Source organism: Poromitra crassiceps (genome assembly GCF_964638095.1).
Source record: "Poromitra crassiceps genome assembly, chromosome: 13".
NCBI lineage: Eukaryota > Metazoa > Chordata > Actinopteri > Beryciformes > Melamphaidae > Poromitra > Poromitra crassiceps.
In genome coordinates this window covers 42,763,851-42,779,627 of record NC_139644.1, presented here as the reverse complement: position 1 = coordinate 42,779,627, position 15,777 = coordinate 42,763,851, and the positions used below count along the sequence as shown (strand labels likewise).

General features: G+C 41.3%; 1 protein-coding gene across 1 annotated transcript in view; it reads left to right on the top strand.

Annotated features, from left to right (window-relative positions):
- LOC310787314 (uncharacterized protein) overlaps positions 1-10,270 on the top strand; it is a 31,361-nt gene extending 21,091 nt beyond the window's left edge. The window contains exons 4-9 of the mRNA XM_083648700.1: positions 255-590; positions 2,527-2,829; positions 3,267-3,533; positions 5,808-5,900; positions 6,123-6,201; positions 9,607-10,270. Of these exons, the coding sequence (XP_083504826.1) occupies positions 255-590; positions 2,527-2,829; positions 3,267-3,533; positions 5,808-5,900; positions 6,123-6,160 (1,037 nt within the window). The 3' untranslated portion in view covers positions 6,161-6,201; positions 9,607-10,270. The remainder of the gene's footprint in view (positions 1-254; positions 591-2,526; positions 2,830-3,266; positions 3,534-5,807; positions 5,901-6,122; positions 6,202-9,606) is intronic.
- The last annotated feature ends 5,507 nt before the right edge of the window (positions 10,271-15,777 follow it).

Genomic DNA, 15,777 nt, shown 5'->3' with positions numbered 1-15,777 from the left:
TGGCTCAAAATCCGTCACGCGATCCTATCCGTGGGTTTTCTGATCCGTCCCAGCCCTAGTTGTGAGCGTTACAGAAAGGTTTGCACTTGTGCGCCGGCAGCGCTGGCGTCTCACAGCTGCTGATCTAATGTTGTTTTCAATCTGCTTAATTGCATATTGCGACCGGACCAGCGTGTTAACTTGTTAGCTGGTAGCTATACCCCACTAGGGCTACGCTCTTTATAATAAAACCAAATGTTGCTGCTATCTTGTAGCTCTTGCCCTGGACAGCCTGGAGCAGATCAGTGGTTTCAGAGGAGAAGATGTCCTCTTACCATGTACCTCCAGTGAGTCTAACAAACGTCCGCCGTGCTTCGAAGTCTTCTGGCGGACTGACGATGACCTCAACGTCTACGACATCAGCACGAGACCGTCCATCCAGGACCCTCGCTTCAGGAATCGAACCTACGATTTCCCCTTGCTGCACCAAGACAGGAACTTCTCCATCGTTCTACAGAATGTCCAGCTGACGGACAGCGGAATATACACCTGCTTCATAAAAACGTCTGTGAATACAACCATCCACTATAGAGTCCAACTCAACGTCACAGGTGAGAAGTTGTTTTTTGTGTGTGTGTGTGTGTGTGTGTGTGTGTGTGTGTGTGTGTGTGTGTGTGTGTGTTGTTGCACGATAGATTAAAAAAAAGGACTGCCGTGTCTCTTTTGATATTTGGGTTTTCCGCCTTCGTCAAGTCACAGCGGGTCCAGCGCTGGCCGGTGATGCTGCGTGTGCGGCTTTTGAGTGGCGCGCTACAGTAAAGAAAGCGTCTGCTATATTTTTCTTTTTCACAAACACTCAACATAACAGCGGAAAAAATATTGTGTAAATCTCTATTTAAGTCGTGGCTTATTGGAAACATCACTTAGGTTATAGGTCACACAATATTAGGCTATTTAGCAATTTATTTATTTGGCATATTTGCATATTTATGCCGACTGGGGACAGCCATCAGCTCCTCGCAGCAGTAACGCTATGAGCAGCATATAACTGAAGTTGGCCGCGGTGTAGCTGCTGAATGTTCCCAAACTTCATTCATAGTTTACAGTTTACAATCCAACCGGCCGGCCGGCTAACACTGAACCAAAAGAACAAATACAATTGCCTCTGACACGGAAGAGAAAATGTGGGCGGGTCAACATAAGTTGAATACGAGGAATCCACGTGACGTCACGACAACAACTTAAAGTCCCTGGAAACCAAAATCCACAAAAACCTTCTAAATATTAAATTTAGGGTCTTATGTGAGTAATTGTTTGCCTCAGAAAGTAGTTGACATTACTTTCAACCCTAACCCCAAAAATCGACACTTTTCTGGATTTCCATTTCCTCATTGAAGAGAGAGGTGCGCACGATGCTAAAATGCATGATCTTATCATGTCATAAGATTTAATCGAGTCACACACACGCATGCACGCATGCGCGCACACACACACTGACACACACACAGTAGCGCTGTGCACTCGCAGCGGCAGAGGTCTCTTCCTCTCTCTCAGTAGGCTATGCGCCGAGCAACGCGCATAGCATAGAGTGAACCCCATGCCAATCCATTCAGGTCAGGTATGTCATGGCCTAAAACACACACACACACACACACACTCCATCTCTCTTTCCTTCTCTTTCTCTCCTTCTCTCTCTCTCTCGGAGGAGACCTGCTGCAGACGGGACACGCCCACACAGTCCGCGGGAGAAAATACACTCTAAAATCTAATTGATTCTCATGACTTTTGCCATGACTGTCAAACCTAAATTTATATACTTTGTGACGTTCATCATCGTTCAAATTTGGCTGGTGGCTTATTAACATAGGTTCCTGTGATGTGATGAACTCAAAATGCTACATAATAAAAAAATATTTCTGGTTTCCAGGGACTTTAAAATGGGTAAAATGACAGTTCTTCCCATACTAGACTATGGTGACACCATTTACCGATCTGCCTGCAAAACTACTCTGCAAAAGCTAGATGTTATCTATCAGTCTGTGTTGGAGAAAATTGAAGTTCCATTGGCATTTCCTAATCAATAAGCTAATAATTGCCTAATAATTGCATAAGCATAATTAATGATATGAGTTACCATGACATGACATCTCACACATATAGATTCGCTATATGATAATTATAACAGCTTATATAAACCAAATGAATTGAAACCAGGAGTCCAGGAAGTGTCTTATAAAAGTATATTTAAATCCATACATTGAGATTCAGTCTCTTCTATAATACACCTGCAACTGCTTCCTGAACTAGTTCTTATCCCCTGCCTGTCTGCTCCGACTGTTTTTGTTTTATTTGCTCTGTCTGTCTTGCTATGTTTTAACTGTGTTTTAACTTGTGTTTTAATTTGTTCTAAGTAACTTTGTATTTATTTGATCCCCTACCCCCTATCCCTCAAAAGGCTGTGCCTTCTGCCAGGTCGCAACTGAAAGGCTGAAAAGTGTCGTAAACTTACTTTCCCCTTGACTCTGACAAATTGTTCTCTCTTTGTAGCTCAAGGGAAGCCAATATACCTTAAATTGGGAGGAACACTTGACTTGCTGCCAGACACTTCTGCTGTTTCCAAACCCCTAACCAGCATCCTGTGGAGACACGGGAACAATTACATTGCAGAATGGATCCAGAGTATCAGTCTGCCTGTGGAGTACTATGCACAATTTAAAGACCGCACACACCTGAATACATCGACAGGACGTTTGGAAATCAGAGATTTGACTAAAAAAGATGGTGGAGAGTATTCTGTGGAGTTCAACAACCAACTCCAGAGCAAGAAGAAATATACGATTCCTGTCATCAGTAAGTATGAATGCTGTCCTGCAAAACAAATCTTAACTGTGTGTTGTTGTGTTTTTGTTATTGCAAAGTGTGGTCAACTGACACAATGTATTGAGAAAATGTTTATATTTTAAGGATAGGTTAGGTGAGTCGTCAGATAAGAATTAATGTGAGGAGAGGTCTCCAGGTAAAAAAAAATGAAATTCTCCTTTAAGCTTAAAGGGATACACCACTTTTTTGGAAGTTTAGCTCATTTGGCACATCCCCCCCAAAAAGAATATTTGGGAGTTTAGTTACCATTTAAACTTGACTGGGTGAAGTTGCATCCATCTTGCTCCATTGACCTCCTTCTATTGACTTTACATGCATTCATACTGTGGTCAAAAGGTAGTAAGGTACTGTAGAGTTGGGGAAAGAAGATGAATAACTAGAACTTCTCCCATTTTCTCCATCAACAGGCAAAGTCCCAAAGCCCTCGGTGTCACATAGGCCGCCATCTTGTTCTTCTTCCTCACCCTTCTGCACTCTGAGCTGTGATGGAGATGTCACACATGCTGGACCAGTCACCTACAGCTGGAGGACAGATGGAGGAGCCTGGGAAGAGTCAACGCAGCTGAAGAACATCACCAATGATGGCAAATGGCAGAAGGTTAAAAACATCTGCCAAATGAAGAACCCACTTGGTGCCAATGAGAGTGACCCCTGTGCCAATCCATTCTGGTTAGGTATGTACAATCTTCGGGAGAAATTGATTACATGTAACAGGATTACATAATCAGATTGCAAAAAAAGTAACTGTAATCCCTTACAGTTACAGAAGAAAGTATCTAGTCAAGATTACAGTGACATTTAGTAAAAAAATTGGGATTACTATCTGGCTCAAACCAAAACTTAGAACATATGTTCAAATTAAAAATATGTTCACTCCAGAACCCTATGTTACTTTACCCCTGGATAGATCCAGAAGATCTTTATGTGCCCAGTTGAGAACGGGTACCCTCCCTTTGGCTATTGAGGTTGGCAGGTTCAATTATATTGCTGAGGAGGAGAGACTTTGTACTGTATGTGAATTAGGTGTTGTGGAAGATGAATTTCATTTTTTGTTTCATTGTACGCTATATGAGGAACCAAGATTATCTCTATTTCAGTTAATGCAAAATAAGAAACCGGAACTATTTTGGTCAGGAGATGATGCGAAGTTGGAATGGTTGTTCAGAGATGAAGTCTTCAGTTTGGCCAGGTTTATTGGGAGGGCTTGGAAACTCAGAATGGAGAAGCTGTTCATCTGAATATATAACTCTGTCTTGTTTATGTTTGAGCGTTTTGTAGCTTGTTTGTTGATTTGTTTGTATTGTTGAACTTGAATGAGTTGTGTCTTGTAAGCCCAGACGGGCTGGGCACCTTGAATATGGTGCATGACACAGAAATAAAAATATCTATCTATCTATCTATCTACTAGCAGGATTACACATTTTAAATACATTTTAAAATAAAGAACGATGCACACACATTAGTAACCACAAGCTTTAGTGGGGAGTGCTTATAACGTTACACCCAGCCTGCCTGCCTGCTGCTGGAGATGGGGAACACAGCAGCTATAGAGTGGAGGAAAGAAGATGAATAACTAGAACTTCTCTCCTGTCTTTTTTTTGCCCGTTTATTTACAAATAAAGGGTCCATGTCAGACTGTAAAATATGCCAATGCTTCAAAAATATTGATTTAATAAAATGGGAATGGGGAGAAAAATCTAAGAGATCATCTGGTTCATGCAACCTTCTCTCCTCTTCACTCAGAGGATCCCACAACAGAGTCAGACGCTCCTTGCTCCTCTGGAAAACGGTAATTACCGTTGCGGGAATTGTGCTCAGTGCCACAATACTTGTAAGACATCCTCCTTCCTCCATCCTCACAGCGGGAAAAGATATATGATAAACAGCCTTATCACTTGCGCCTCTACTCATGTGGTTTACATGATCCGTTGTCCGTGTGGTCTTGCTTATGTCGGCAAGACCACACGTAAATTAAAACAACGCATAAGTGAACATAAGAGTACTATTCGGCGTAATGACAGGGACTACCCCGTAGCTGTCCATTTTAATGATATGAAGCATGATATTTCTTCCCTACACTTCTGTGGCATTGAAAGGGTTGCCCCGCCACCTAGGGGCGGGGATCATGACCTTCTACTGAAAAGAAGAGAAGCCTTTTGGATTTTTCATTTACAAACCTTATCGCCAAAAGGCCTAAATGATGAACTCCTTCTGAATGTCATGCTTTGAGTTATATCATTATTATTGTTTTCATATAGCCTATTTTTTCTATTTATTCCAGGGTCTGCTGTAGACTATTCCTTCAATACTGTAATTGTAATTGTGTGACACCTGCAGTGTGATTTGCACTGATTTGCTCCATGGGTCTTGACATAATTGCCTTGCTCCCATTGGATAATTGTTCTTGTCCTGGTTCCTACTTAAACAGGTTCCAGTGTTTTGTCATACCATATGCCAGATGAAGGTCGTGTGACCGAAACGTTGCAGCAATTATATTAATAAAAGCCTTGAAGTGGTAGTCAGTGTGCGGGAGTCCTCCTTTTTCAACTGATCCTGCTTTTCTGACGTACACGGTTGTGCAGAGATTTTCTCTCTTTGATACTGGTTAAGGCGACAAAAATACGTCATTCCTGCAGTACTCTATAAACACAGATCTAATATTTTGGCACAGAAAACCCTGATGGTACGTGGGCATGATAGGGATGTTTAACTTAATGGTTTTGCATCATGTGACATTATCTTATTTTTAGTCAAGGTTATTAGATTTTTGGACTTTGTTGTCGGTACAGTAATTTGAAAAATGCAATAAATGTATAGTACACTATTTTATTTCAATGTTGTTGTTTTTATTGTGGGTTGCCCATGAAGGAGGAATAAAGCCTACTTATGAATCTTTTGACTTGAAAGTGAATTAAACCCAGCAATGACTAAGCCTTGTTTTTAAACAGCTCCCTCTAACTCCGGTGGGACTGTTGCTGTGGTGATTGTCTTGATTGTCCTGATTGCTGCTGTGACTGCGGTGGTGCTACTTAAGAAATTTAGTAAGTATTTTGATTTACTTGAAGTTTTCGCATGAGGGTTACGTTCCTAATCAGAAGTTCCATGTTATGCAAATTTACATATTTGGCTCTGTTATTGTTCATCATTTTATATCTATAAAACATATTTATATGGTGCGTGCGTGTGCGTGCGTGTGCAGATGTGCCAAAGCATGACACCTTACATTGATAAAATATTGCCATTGTCTTTGTGTTTCATTTCAGGGCGTGACCTCCTCCCGTCTTGGCTCCAAACTGGATAAAATCGATTGTTTGAAGGGAAAAAAGCCTGACGATGAACCAGGTGAGCATTTCCCACCAAAACATATTTAGAAAACCATTAACCATTGTGGGATGTCTGACAGATCTCAGTGTCTCTTACTAGTAGGGGTGTCACGATACGTGCATTTGTCCCGTGACGTCACGGTATGGGAGTCACGGTTTGGTGCGTGTAGCTATATGAAGAATACATCGATACACACTCCAATCCAGAAGGTGGCGGTAAAGCCATTAGCCTCTTACATGGCACCATAACCCCCGCCGTTACGTTTCTGATTTTTTGCTGTTCATCTGTCATTTATGTGATTAATTAGGTAGTTAATTCTGAACAATGCTGTTCATGCTACATACCAAATTAACCGGCTGAATCTTGCGCATCGAACCTTGTCTTCCTTTTTCAGATCAGATCAACACAGCAGAAGTTATAGCTGTCTTTGTACAAAGACAAAGACAACATTTCAGATTATTTGGCTTTTTCAAATGGCTTTTTATAATGGCTTTTTGGAAATCCGCCTAGGTATCTCCCTACAAAAACCAGTGCCAAATACTCATGTTTTGGTATTTTTTCATCTTTGAGTTTGGATGTGGTAAGGCTTGTGGCTATGTCTCCATTGGGTTTCTAGCCATAAATACAACAACCACAGGTAACTGTTTACACTCTAAAAGTGTTTTTTATTCTAGGCGAGAATCAACCACTGTGTTTGAGCTGGTGTTAATCAGGGTCAGTAACACAGAGTCATTCTGATACTTGGAACAGAAACTTCAAAGTCTTACCTTTCAGAAAAGGTCAGGTCTGTAACCCTAGCGGTTCAGCCACAGTAAGCATTTTAGTTTGGGTATGTCGTTTTCACCATTTTCTTCAGAAATAGGTGGCTTTAGAAGAGGTTATTAAAGAACGAGAACCAACCAGAGAATAAGACACACCAAAACAAGATGAGGAAGCCGATTTTTTTTTCACTTTGACTATGGCGAGTGTAGAACACTCACAACACAAGCAACACAACACAAGCTAGAACAGAGCTGCCTGCTTCAAATCAGCTGTATTGGAAAGTTTCGGGTTCCCAGTTAAGTACAACAGCGATGGAGTGCGAGTGGTGGATCGAACAAAGACGGTTTGTCGGTGTTCGGCGAATCGGCGGTTGTACAGTGTGTCAGTGCGTGAAAATGCTCACGCATTTTGGACGACATCACCCAGATGCACCGATCACCGGAGAGAGGCAAAAGAAAACGGGACAACAACTGTTTCTCCACGCTGCTTTTAACCAGACTCTAAATGGCAACACAGACAGGGCCATAAACATTAGAGAGGTGATTGGCATCTACATTTCGATGGGTATGCGCCCATATGCAGTCATAGAGCAATCTGGCTTCAGACATTTATTAAACATACTCGTTACAAGGTCCAATCCCGTGAACACATAAGCGACACTGTGGTCCAGCTCTGTACAGGCGCACACGTGCAGTGATTGAGCACGACCTGTCCACTGCACCCGCCGTTGCGCTAACAACCGATGGATGGACCTCCAGTGCTACTGAAAGCTACCTCACGGTGACCGCCCACTTCATCAACAGTTAGTGGGAAATGAAAAACCCTCTTCTACTAACGCGACCTGTGTATGAACATCACGTACTATTGCATACGTTTTTTTTATTCTTTTCATTTTCAGTTTTGTAGCTGATTGTGACCTCTTTTTTCTCCAGCCAGACCTACATAAAAATATAACCTAATGCAAGAGAGTTTATGTTCACTGTTAGTGTTTACTGCTTTAATACACTACAGGGCCAGGCTGTACCAATTTATGACACTAGGTGGAGCACTAGTATTGGCTGTTCAAAATATACATATTGTTTGCTTTTTTCCCCATTGTACCAAACTCGTACTAAACGGAGTAGAGGTAAAAATGTGTTTTCCAAACTTTTCAAAATATCTCAAATACTTTCCAGGCAGTCTTGAGGGTCCCAGTGAGAAAGTTGTAGAGCAGGTTCACCTGAAAAACTAGCTTGAAAATCGGACAAACGGCATGAAAGTTATGGCCTTTAACCAGTGGGCGAGAGAATATGTAAATTCATAAGGCCAGTCCTCTAATTCCATTCTCTGGAAAGGCCGGAGGGGGCGCGCATCACGGTCCGGAAGTGACATCACGTACATTGGCCTCAATTGAAAAGTGAGCCGACTTCTCTCTCGGTCTGTGTCTTAAATAAACATTTTCTGAATGAGTTTATGGCCTGAATAAACAATTTCAAGTCTTTTTCATGCTCTCATGGGCTCTGTTTTCTAAATTATGGTCCCATTTCGAGTAAAAGAGGCGATAAAAAAGACTAACTTTTGGGGCAGGATTTTCCTTGATTGACACCAGCCACAGCAAACCAGATGATCCCAACCACAGCACAACCAGTTGCCAAGGCAGGCTAGCTAACTATCAACGTAGCCATAGATTAAAAGTAAACTACCAGAAACAGCGTTATCTTTATGATCTTTTAATGGTGTTAGTAGACACAGGTAACAGTATAGATCCCCGTTATGAGGTCAGTTGATCAAAATAAGACCTATATCGAAATCGGATTTTAGCGGACGGGCAGCGACCATACAAGCCGGGGCTTCAGAGCTGATCACCGGGGCTTCAGAGCTGATCACCTGGACACATTTTACGGCGAAATTATCTGATAAACTTGTCTGTGCAGCTCTGTGGTGATCAGCTAATGTCTTCATAGCATTGTGATTATGATTTAATGCATTATGGAAGATAAATGCTGGTTTAACAGTATGGTAATGTACATTTCTACAGGTTTGGGCGTGGTTTACGGAGATTTTCTGTTTCTAACCCCTACCCTAACCCTAACCCTAAGATCTCAGAACGTTACCATTTTACAATTTTCGAGCCGAAATTGTAACGTAGCAACGTTGCTCCAAAACGTTGCTATTTTACAATTTTCTGTGAGACTGTGTTGGTTAGGCCATGTTTTGGCATCTGCCACGCCCCCTTTTGCTCAAATGGTACAATAGCATGTCAGAAATACCATTCCAGATGAGGCTGAGAAGTTTGGAACAGACTATGATTGCACACAGTGCCTGCGCCTCAGTCAATGCATGAGGCGCTGTGTAGAATCACTACACCAGGCGACCATGTTTGGAAAGTAGTTCCGGCTATGTATTTGCTTTGAAAATGACCATTTCTCGTAATTTCTTTTGGCGCTATTGGAATGTGTATTTTTCCGTAACTGAACGGGGGTATGCTGCTGTACCAATCAACTACCATTCATTGTGCTAAGCTAACTAGCAGGAGGGGTGCATCACATCTTGTATGCACTTCTACTGGAAGGCGGTTTGTAGCTTTCTGCAGAGCACCAACCAGAACGTTATGCAAGGAGGTGAAGCTGCTGTTTTTTTCACTGATTTACCTGGGTGTGTGTGTGTGTGTGTGTGTGTTAGTGTTAGTGTGTGTTACAGACGGTGCGGATGTCCCCCTGTCAGAAGACCCTATAGGAGACCCCTTCAAATGAATGAAGTCAATATGTGATTATCCAACAGGTTGTAACATGTAAACCCAGTGTTGGGCAGTAGCTTGCTACAAGTAGCGAAGCTACATAGCTTAACTACATTTCTCAGTAGCTTGGTGGTAGCTTCACTACTTTTGAACCAAGTAGCTTTTTCAGTAGCTAAGCTATTTATAGACCCAAGTAGCTTGTAGCTTCCCGCAAAAGGTACAAGCTACTCGTCAGAGAAAATACATGAGCAAAGCACGCAGTGGAGATTTCTGCTGCGGTTTGGATTAAACAGGAGGAGACATTGCATATGTCAAGTGTGCCTGTGTAGCCAATAAAGCACTTCCAGTTCCATTATGATGGACAACAAGTGTTGTTGTCTCATCCTTGCTTTTTAGCATCCTTGCCTCTCTTGCAGCAAGACCCGGCACTACTCTGCCTCTGATTGGGTTGGGTTTAGGCAATGAAGACTGACGATTGGTTAAGGGTAGGGCAAAATATGTCATGTGCTGGCGAAGTCATATCAGCAACGAACTTTGAAAGATGGCAGAGCCAGAGGGAGCCACTGGCAGTGATGAAGAAGGCGTTCGGGTTTTATTGTCTGTTTTTGAATATTGTGCCAGTGAGAGTTTCAGTGTGTTTTATAATATAATAAAAAATCAAAATTAGATTGTTTTTCCCTGCCTATTTGTTTAGTGGAAAGTTGTTTTTTGACAAGAAGTTGATTTCAATGTGAGAAAAAAGTAGCTTTGATGTAGCAAGCTGCTTTTGCCATGTTGCTCGTAGCTTAGCTTGCTACATTTCTCTGGGGATAGCTTCAATGTAGTTTAGCTATATTTAATCGAGAGTAACTGATAGCTTAGCTTACTACATTTTCCAAGTAGCTTGCCCATCACTGTGTAAACCACCACAGCCAGTGGTTACACTCTTATTTCTACAGTTACATAACACAAAAAGACCAAACCAACCAACTTACCTACCAACCAACCAAAGCTTCGCTTAACTTACTGTAAATTAGGACATCATGAAAGTCAAGTTGACTGAGGCTTCTGTTGCAGATGCAGAAAGCATCGCTCAAATTATGACTAATTAACTAATAACTACCTTTTGAAGGAAGCTTTCTGGAGAGCTTCTATTGCTGTCTTTCACTGATCCACTGAAAGCCAGTCTGCAGAGCACCAACCAGAACGTTATGTAAGGAGGTGTGTGCACGCGTGTGCGTGTAGTGGCACATGGCAAATTGTACATATAGATACACTTGATTATGAGAGATGACTTCATGACTGTTGACCTTGAGTGTTATGGAACTGATTCTATTTTAAAACCCTCGTAGATTGTTAACGAATACTTATCTCTCAAGTCTACGCCCCCTTTACATGTCCATTTCTGGTCAATTATTTTTTTATGCTTTGGTGAAGTTTATTTTTTTATTTTTTTACTTTTTTACTCTTTTTTTTAACTTCAGATGAAGCTATACATACCAAAAATATTTATTCATTTTCAGAATTGTAACCCTTTATAAGCCAGTTTTTCTTGATTATAAACAGTTTCACTTGCTGCTTTTTCAGCTTTCCACAATCTCTGCACAAGATAAAATCCAAAGTGAATGTTTTTGGGTGGGATTATCACAATGGGGTCTATGTAAAAGATTATTACCAATATTTACTTTGTTCCATTCTTACTTTTTATTCAGTGTCAATAAAAAACAAGGCCAGGTCGAAACCTGGCATAGGGCCGGTGTGCTCAGTAAAGTGCAGAACTCTGCCAAGGTGTATTGAGTCATTTGGGCGCCGCGCAAATTTTTTTTGGCCCCTTGAAACCAGATTAGAGGACCATTTACATTAAGATTAGACTGTTTTTCAGTCTTAACCATCAATTTGCTGAGTGAGTGGCACTGCTCTTGCCCAGATGTAGCCATATAGGTAAAACACTAATATTTTCTGACTCACCTCCACCACCACCTGCTGATGTCTATATTATTTAACCATCTCATTCTCTTTAACAGTCCAACATAAAATCTATCAAATAAAATTAAAGCAAGAGCTTGTCCTCAAATAAAATGAATATAGTGCAATTCAAAATAAAATAGAATAAATTAAATTCAAGTCACTTTCAGGAGGAATACCAAAAACCTTGTGCAATGTCAACTGAGTTTAGCAGCAGTCCAACATAAAATCATCATCTTACAGTACAATGGTGTGCAATTTTCAGTAACAGTGCTCTTAATTTTGGAGAAAGACAAAATGCTCCATGTAAGATGGTCACACACTGGACTGTACACTGTAAACTGGTCGTTTGCAGGTGCCACTGTCATAAAACCTATTGAACAGCTTTATCACAGAGCCATCAAGGCATTTGCTAGAAAACCTTTGTCATACCACCACTGTAACATTCTGGAACAGCATCTCTTCCTGAGCTTTGAGAATCTCAAGGTCTTGAAGAGTGCCTGTTTTTTCTACAAGTGCCTATATGGACTAGCTCCCCCTCCTTTAGAGGAATTCATCCATAAAAATAGAAGCACTGGACTTGGCACCAGGTCAGAAACCAGAGGAGACTGCAAGGTCAATCGTAGACAGACCACGTTTGGCCAGAATGTGCTGTCAATAAAAGGCAGCCAAATATGGAACAGTCTCCCCGTCTCCATAAGGGACAGCCCCACCCTTGCCACTTTCAAAAGCAGTCTCAAAAAATGGCTGAAAACAAACCAGTCATGTACTCACAGGTAGTATGTTTTCCTTCTTTTTCTTTTAGTGTATTATGTAATTTTAATTTTATATGAGTAATTGCTGCCATGTATTTTAGAGTGTATTGCTGCTACTTATGTTTTACTTAGTTTTAGAGTGTACTGCTGCTACCACCTATGTTTTATGTATGTTTTACTATGTTTTACATTTATTTTTACATTATTGTGTTTTGTGTTTTATGGGGACAACGGATGGAAATTAGTGTTCATTAATTTTGCACTGTCCCGTCCAAATAAACAAATAAATAAATAAATACACACATCATTTAGACACAAGACTGTCTGTAGCATCCACACCCAACATGGGTCCATGTGAAAGCATGGGAATGCCCACTGGAATCGACTGGAATGAGGCACGCGACCTGTTTGGAAGAGTGTGCTGACGTCAAATGACGCTCCGCTGATGGGTAATGTGGCTAATATGTTAGCGGCTAACTGTTACTTGTCGTTACTTTACATGGCAGTAAAACGCCACCGACTGACCAAATTGATTTATCTTTTAACCATTTTGATTTCCACTTTCCATACGGACCCATTGGTTAGTTTATAACGTGACTATATTTATAATGTTTATAACGTGCTCCAGCTTCCGGGTTATACTATCAGTCTGAATACAGCCAGGGGTTGGAGCTATTGCGCAACACCGCAAACCGGTCGGAGTTGTTATGATAGACAAACTTGATATGAACTTTGCTCATCTGGATGCAAGATGCAAGGCCGACGGAGGAAAAAGGAATCTCAGTAAAGTATAATAAGATACTAGTCAAAGGGTTTCTATAAGTTTTCTATATGCATGTTAACAATTCACAAGTACCTATATGAGCACATAAAGCACATTGTAACATGAGCATTACGTTTTCCTATATATATGCTGTGCACACTGAAGTCAATGTTTTAAACCATATGTCACGTGAAGCATGGATTGAAGTATATCATTGAAATGCATTGTGTTAACCAGTGAAGGGTTTTCAGTAGCATGATGAGACATGGAAAGTTGAAAATCAAAATGTACTGATTGAAAGATGTGACCATGGGCTTCAAACAATAGTGAAATGTAACCTCAATGATAATAGTGGATTTACTTACCGGTATATGCTGAAGTACTCTATATTACATGCGCAATGTTTGAAAATGACAAATGTAATGATGCATATTGTGTGTTGAAGTAAGCCTATGTCATATAACAAATGTTTCCAAATCAGAGCTGGGAGGAGAGTAGGCCTATGGCAGAGCATACACAGACAATGTAGGAGGTGGCTTGACTGAGAGGCAGGACAGTCACGAGCAGTGGGATCAAATGGCATCCAATTAGGATTGAGGTCATTGAGTTTAGGACGACTCAGCAAAATATGAAAAGCACGCCCCCCTAAAAACCACAAATATAAGGGAGAAGATTTCAGTGCAGATTGTCTCGGCTCCACCAGGGAGAAGAGATGCAGGGAGATTGACAGGCTCCTATAGAGACCTCTATTGACTGACTACCAGACAGGCTCCTATTAGATAGAGACCTCTATTGACTGACTACCAGACAGGCTCCTATTAGATAGAGACCTTTAGGAAAAGATAGGCTATAAGATTAGTACCCTTCGGGGAAAAACCCTCACGGGAATAGTAGATTTGAGTTAGTGTGCAGCAGATCAGGCTGATAGGCTATAAGTTTATACCCTTGCTGGAACCCAATGTGGAGGACGTAAAAATAGCTTGTAGGGTTGAGATACTTTATTAACAGATTACCAGACAGGCTCCTATTAGATAGGGACCTTTAGGAAAAGATAGGCTATAAGATTAGTACCCTTCGGGGGAAAAACCCTCACGGGAATAGTAGATTTGAGTTAGTGTGCAGCAGATCAGGCTGATAGGCTATACGTTTATACCCTTGCTGGAACCCAATGTGGAGGACGTAAAAATAGCTTGTAGGGTTGAGATACTTTATTGACTGACTACCAGACAGGCTCCTATTAGATAGAGACCTTCAGGGGAGATATAAACAAAGAAAAGGACTGAAATGCCATTTAAGCCAAGGGTGATGAATGACAAGAGAGTGATTTGAACTACATCGACATATATATATATTGGGCAACATGTACTGGACAATGATTTAAATGCTTTGTAAAACATACTAGAATCTTATATAAAAACCGTAAACACACCCTGGACTTTTTGTTTTGTTTTTTTGTTCATGTTTTAATTTCGCATCTCTCTGAACATCTGTGAGGAGACCTTCAACTTCTCCAAGGTAAGAGGTACTCGTGTGATAGCTTGGCAGCCCCCTCTATTGGTAAAAGGAAAGCCGGACTAGTCCGGGGGCCTCAGTCCCCTCCACAGAATATTAGGTAATTCTATTATTTAGGTCAAGGTTCCTTACATGTAAAAGGAAGAGGCGTCTAGCGCCACTTATCTCAGTAGACTGTCTACCCGGAGTCCGGGAAGGGGGGGGGGGAAGATAACCATATGATCTAGGGCTTAGAGGTTATTAAAGGAAGACATAGCAGTTATTCATCAGAAAACTAAATATGCCTTTTCCCTAAGTGAAAGTAAGACAATTGGTTTACATCTTTTTGGAAGAGATCCGCTGGTCTCACGATCTCTCACCCCCATGGTTTGAAAAGTGTGCCTATTAATGCCGTAGTAGTCCGAGGAAGGAAAACTAAGGTCAGAGGTGACACGCAAATCATCACAGAGTACGTTATAAACGTTATAAATTGTCACAACGTTAACAACTAACCAATGCTGGCGGTCCGTATCGAAAGTGGAAATCGAAATCGTTAAAAGTTAAATCAATTTGCTCATTCAGTGGCATTTTACTGCCATGTAAATTAACGACAAGTAACAGTTAGCCGCTAACACGAGCTACACTATTTTTGTTTTGTGACGATTGGAGCGCGTTGCACGTAGCGTGCGTCGACGTCATCGATTACGTCGACTCGCCGGGGCAGCCCTAGTCCGAGGAGCAAACTATTATTCACATTCACAGCTGCTTTACATTAGGACAAAAAAGACGATACATGTCAACTCCTCAAAAATCGAATCAATAAATTCCTTGTCGGATCGAGAGAGGCACCAGACGGTGAAATGTCCGACGACCGGCTCTTGTGGAACTCTCTGACTAGCCACAATATTAGCCAGAGGTGCATTACCGCCACCTACCGGACTGGAAAGTGGAAAGACAATTACAACGCCTGAATCCGTGCTAAAATGGTCTGGGCGACTGAGTGGAATGTAAGGGCCCTGCTGTGCATGCACACCGGCCCCAAAAATGCACTGTCAAATGTATTAGAGTAATTAGACCATCTAATTGAGCATTTTTGGTCAATTAGAGTGAGTCATTTCGGGGCAAGCAATTGACCATTTTTGGCTAATTATTTTGGCCAACAT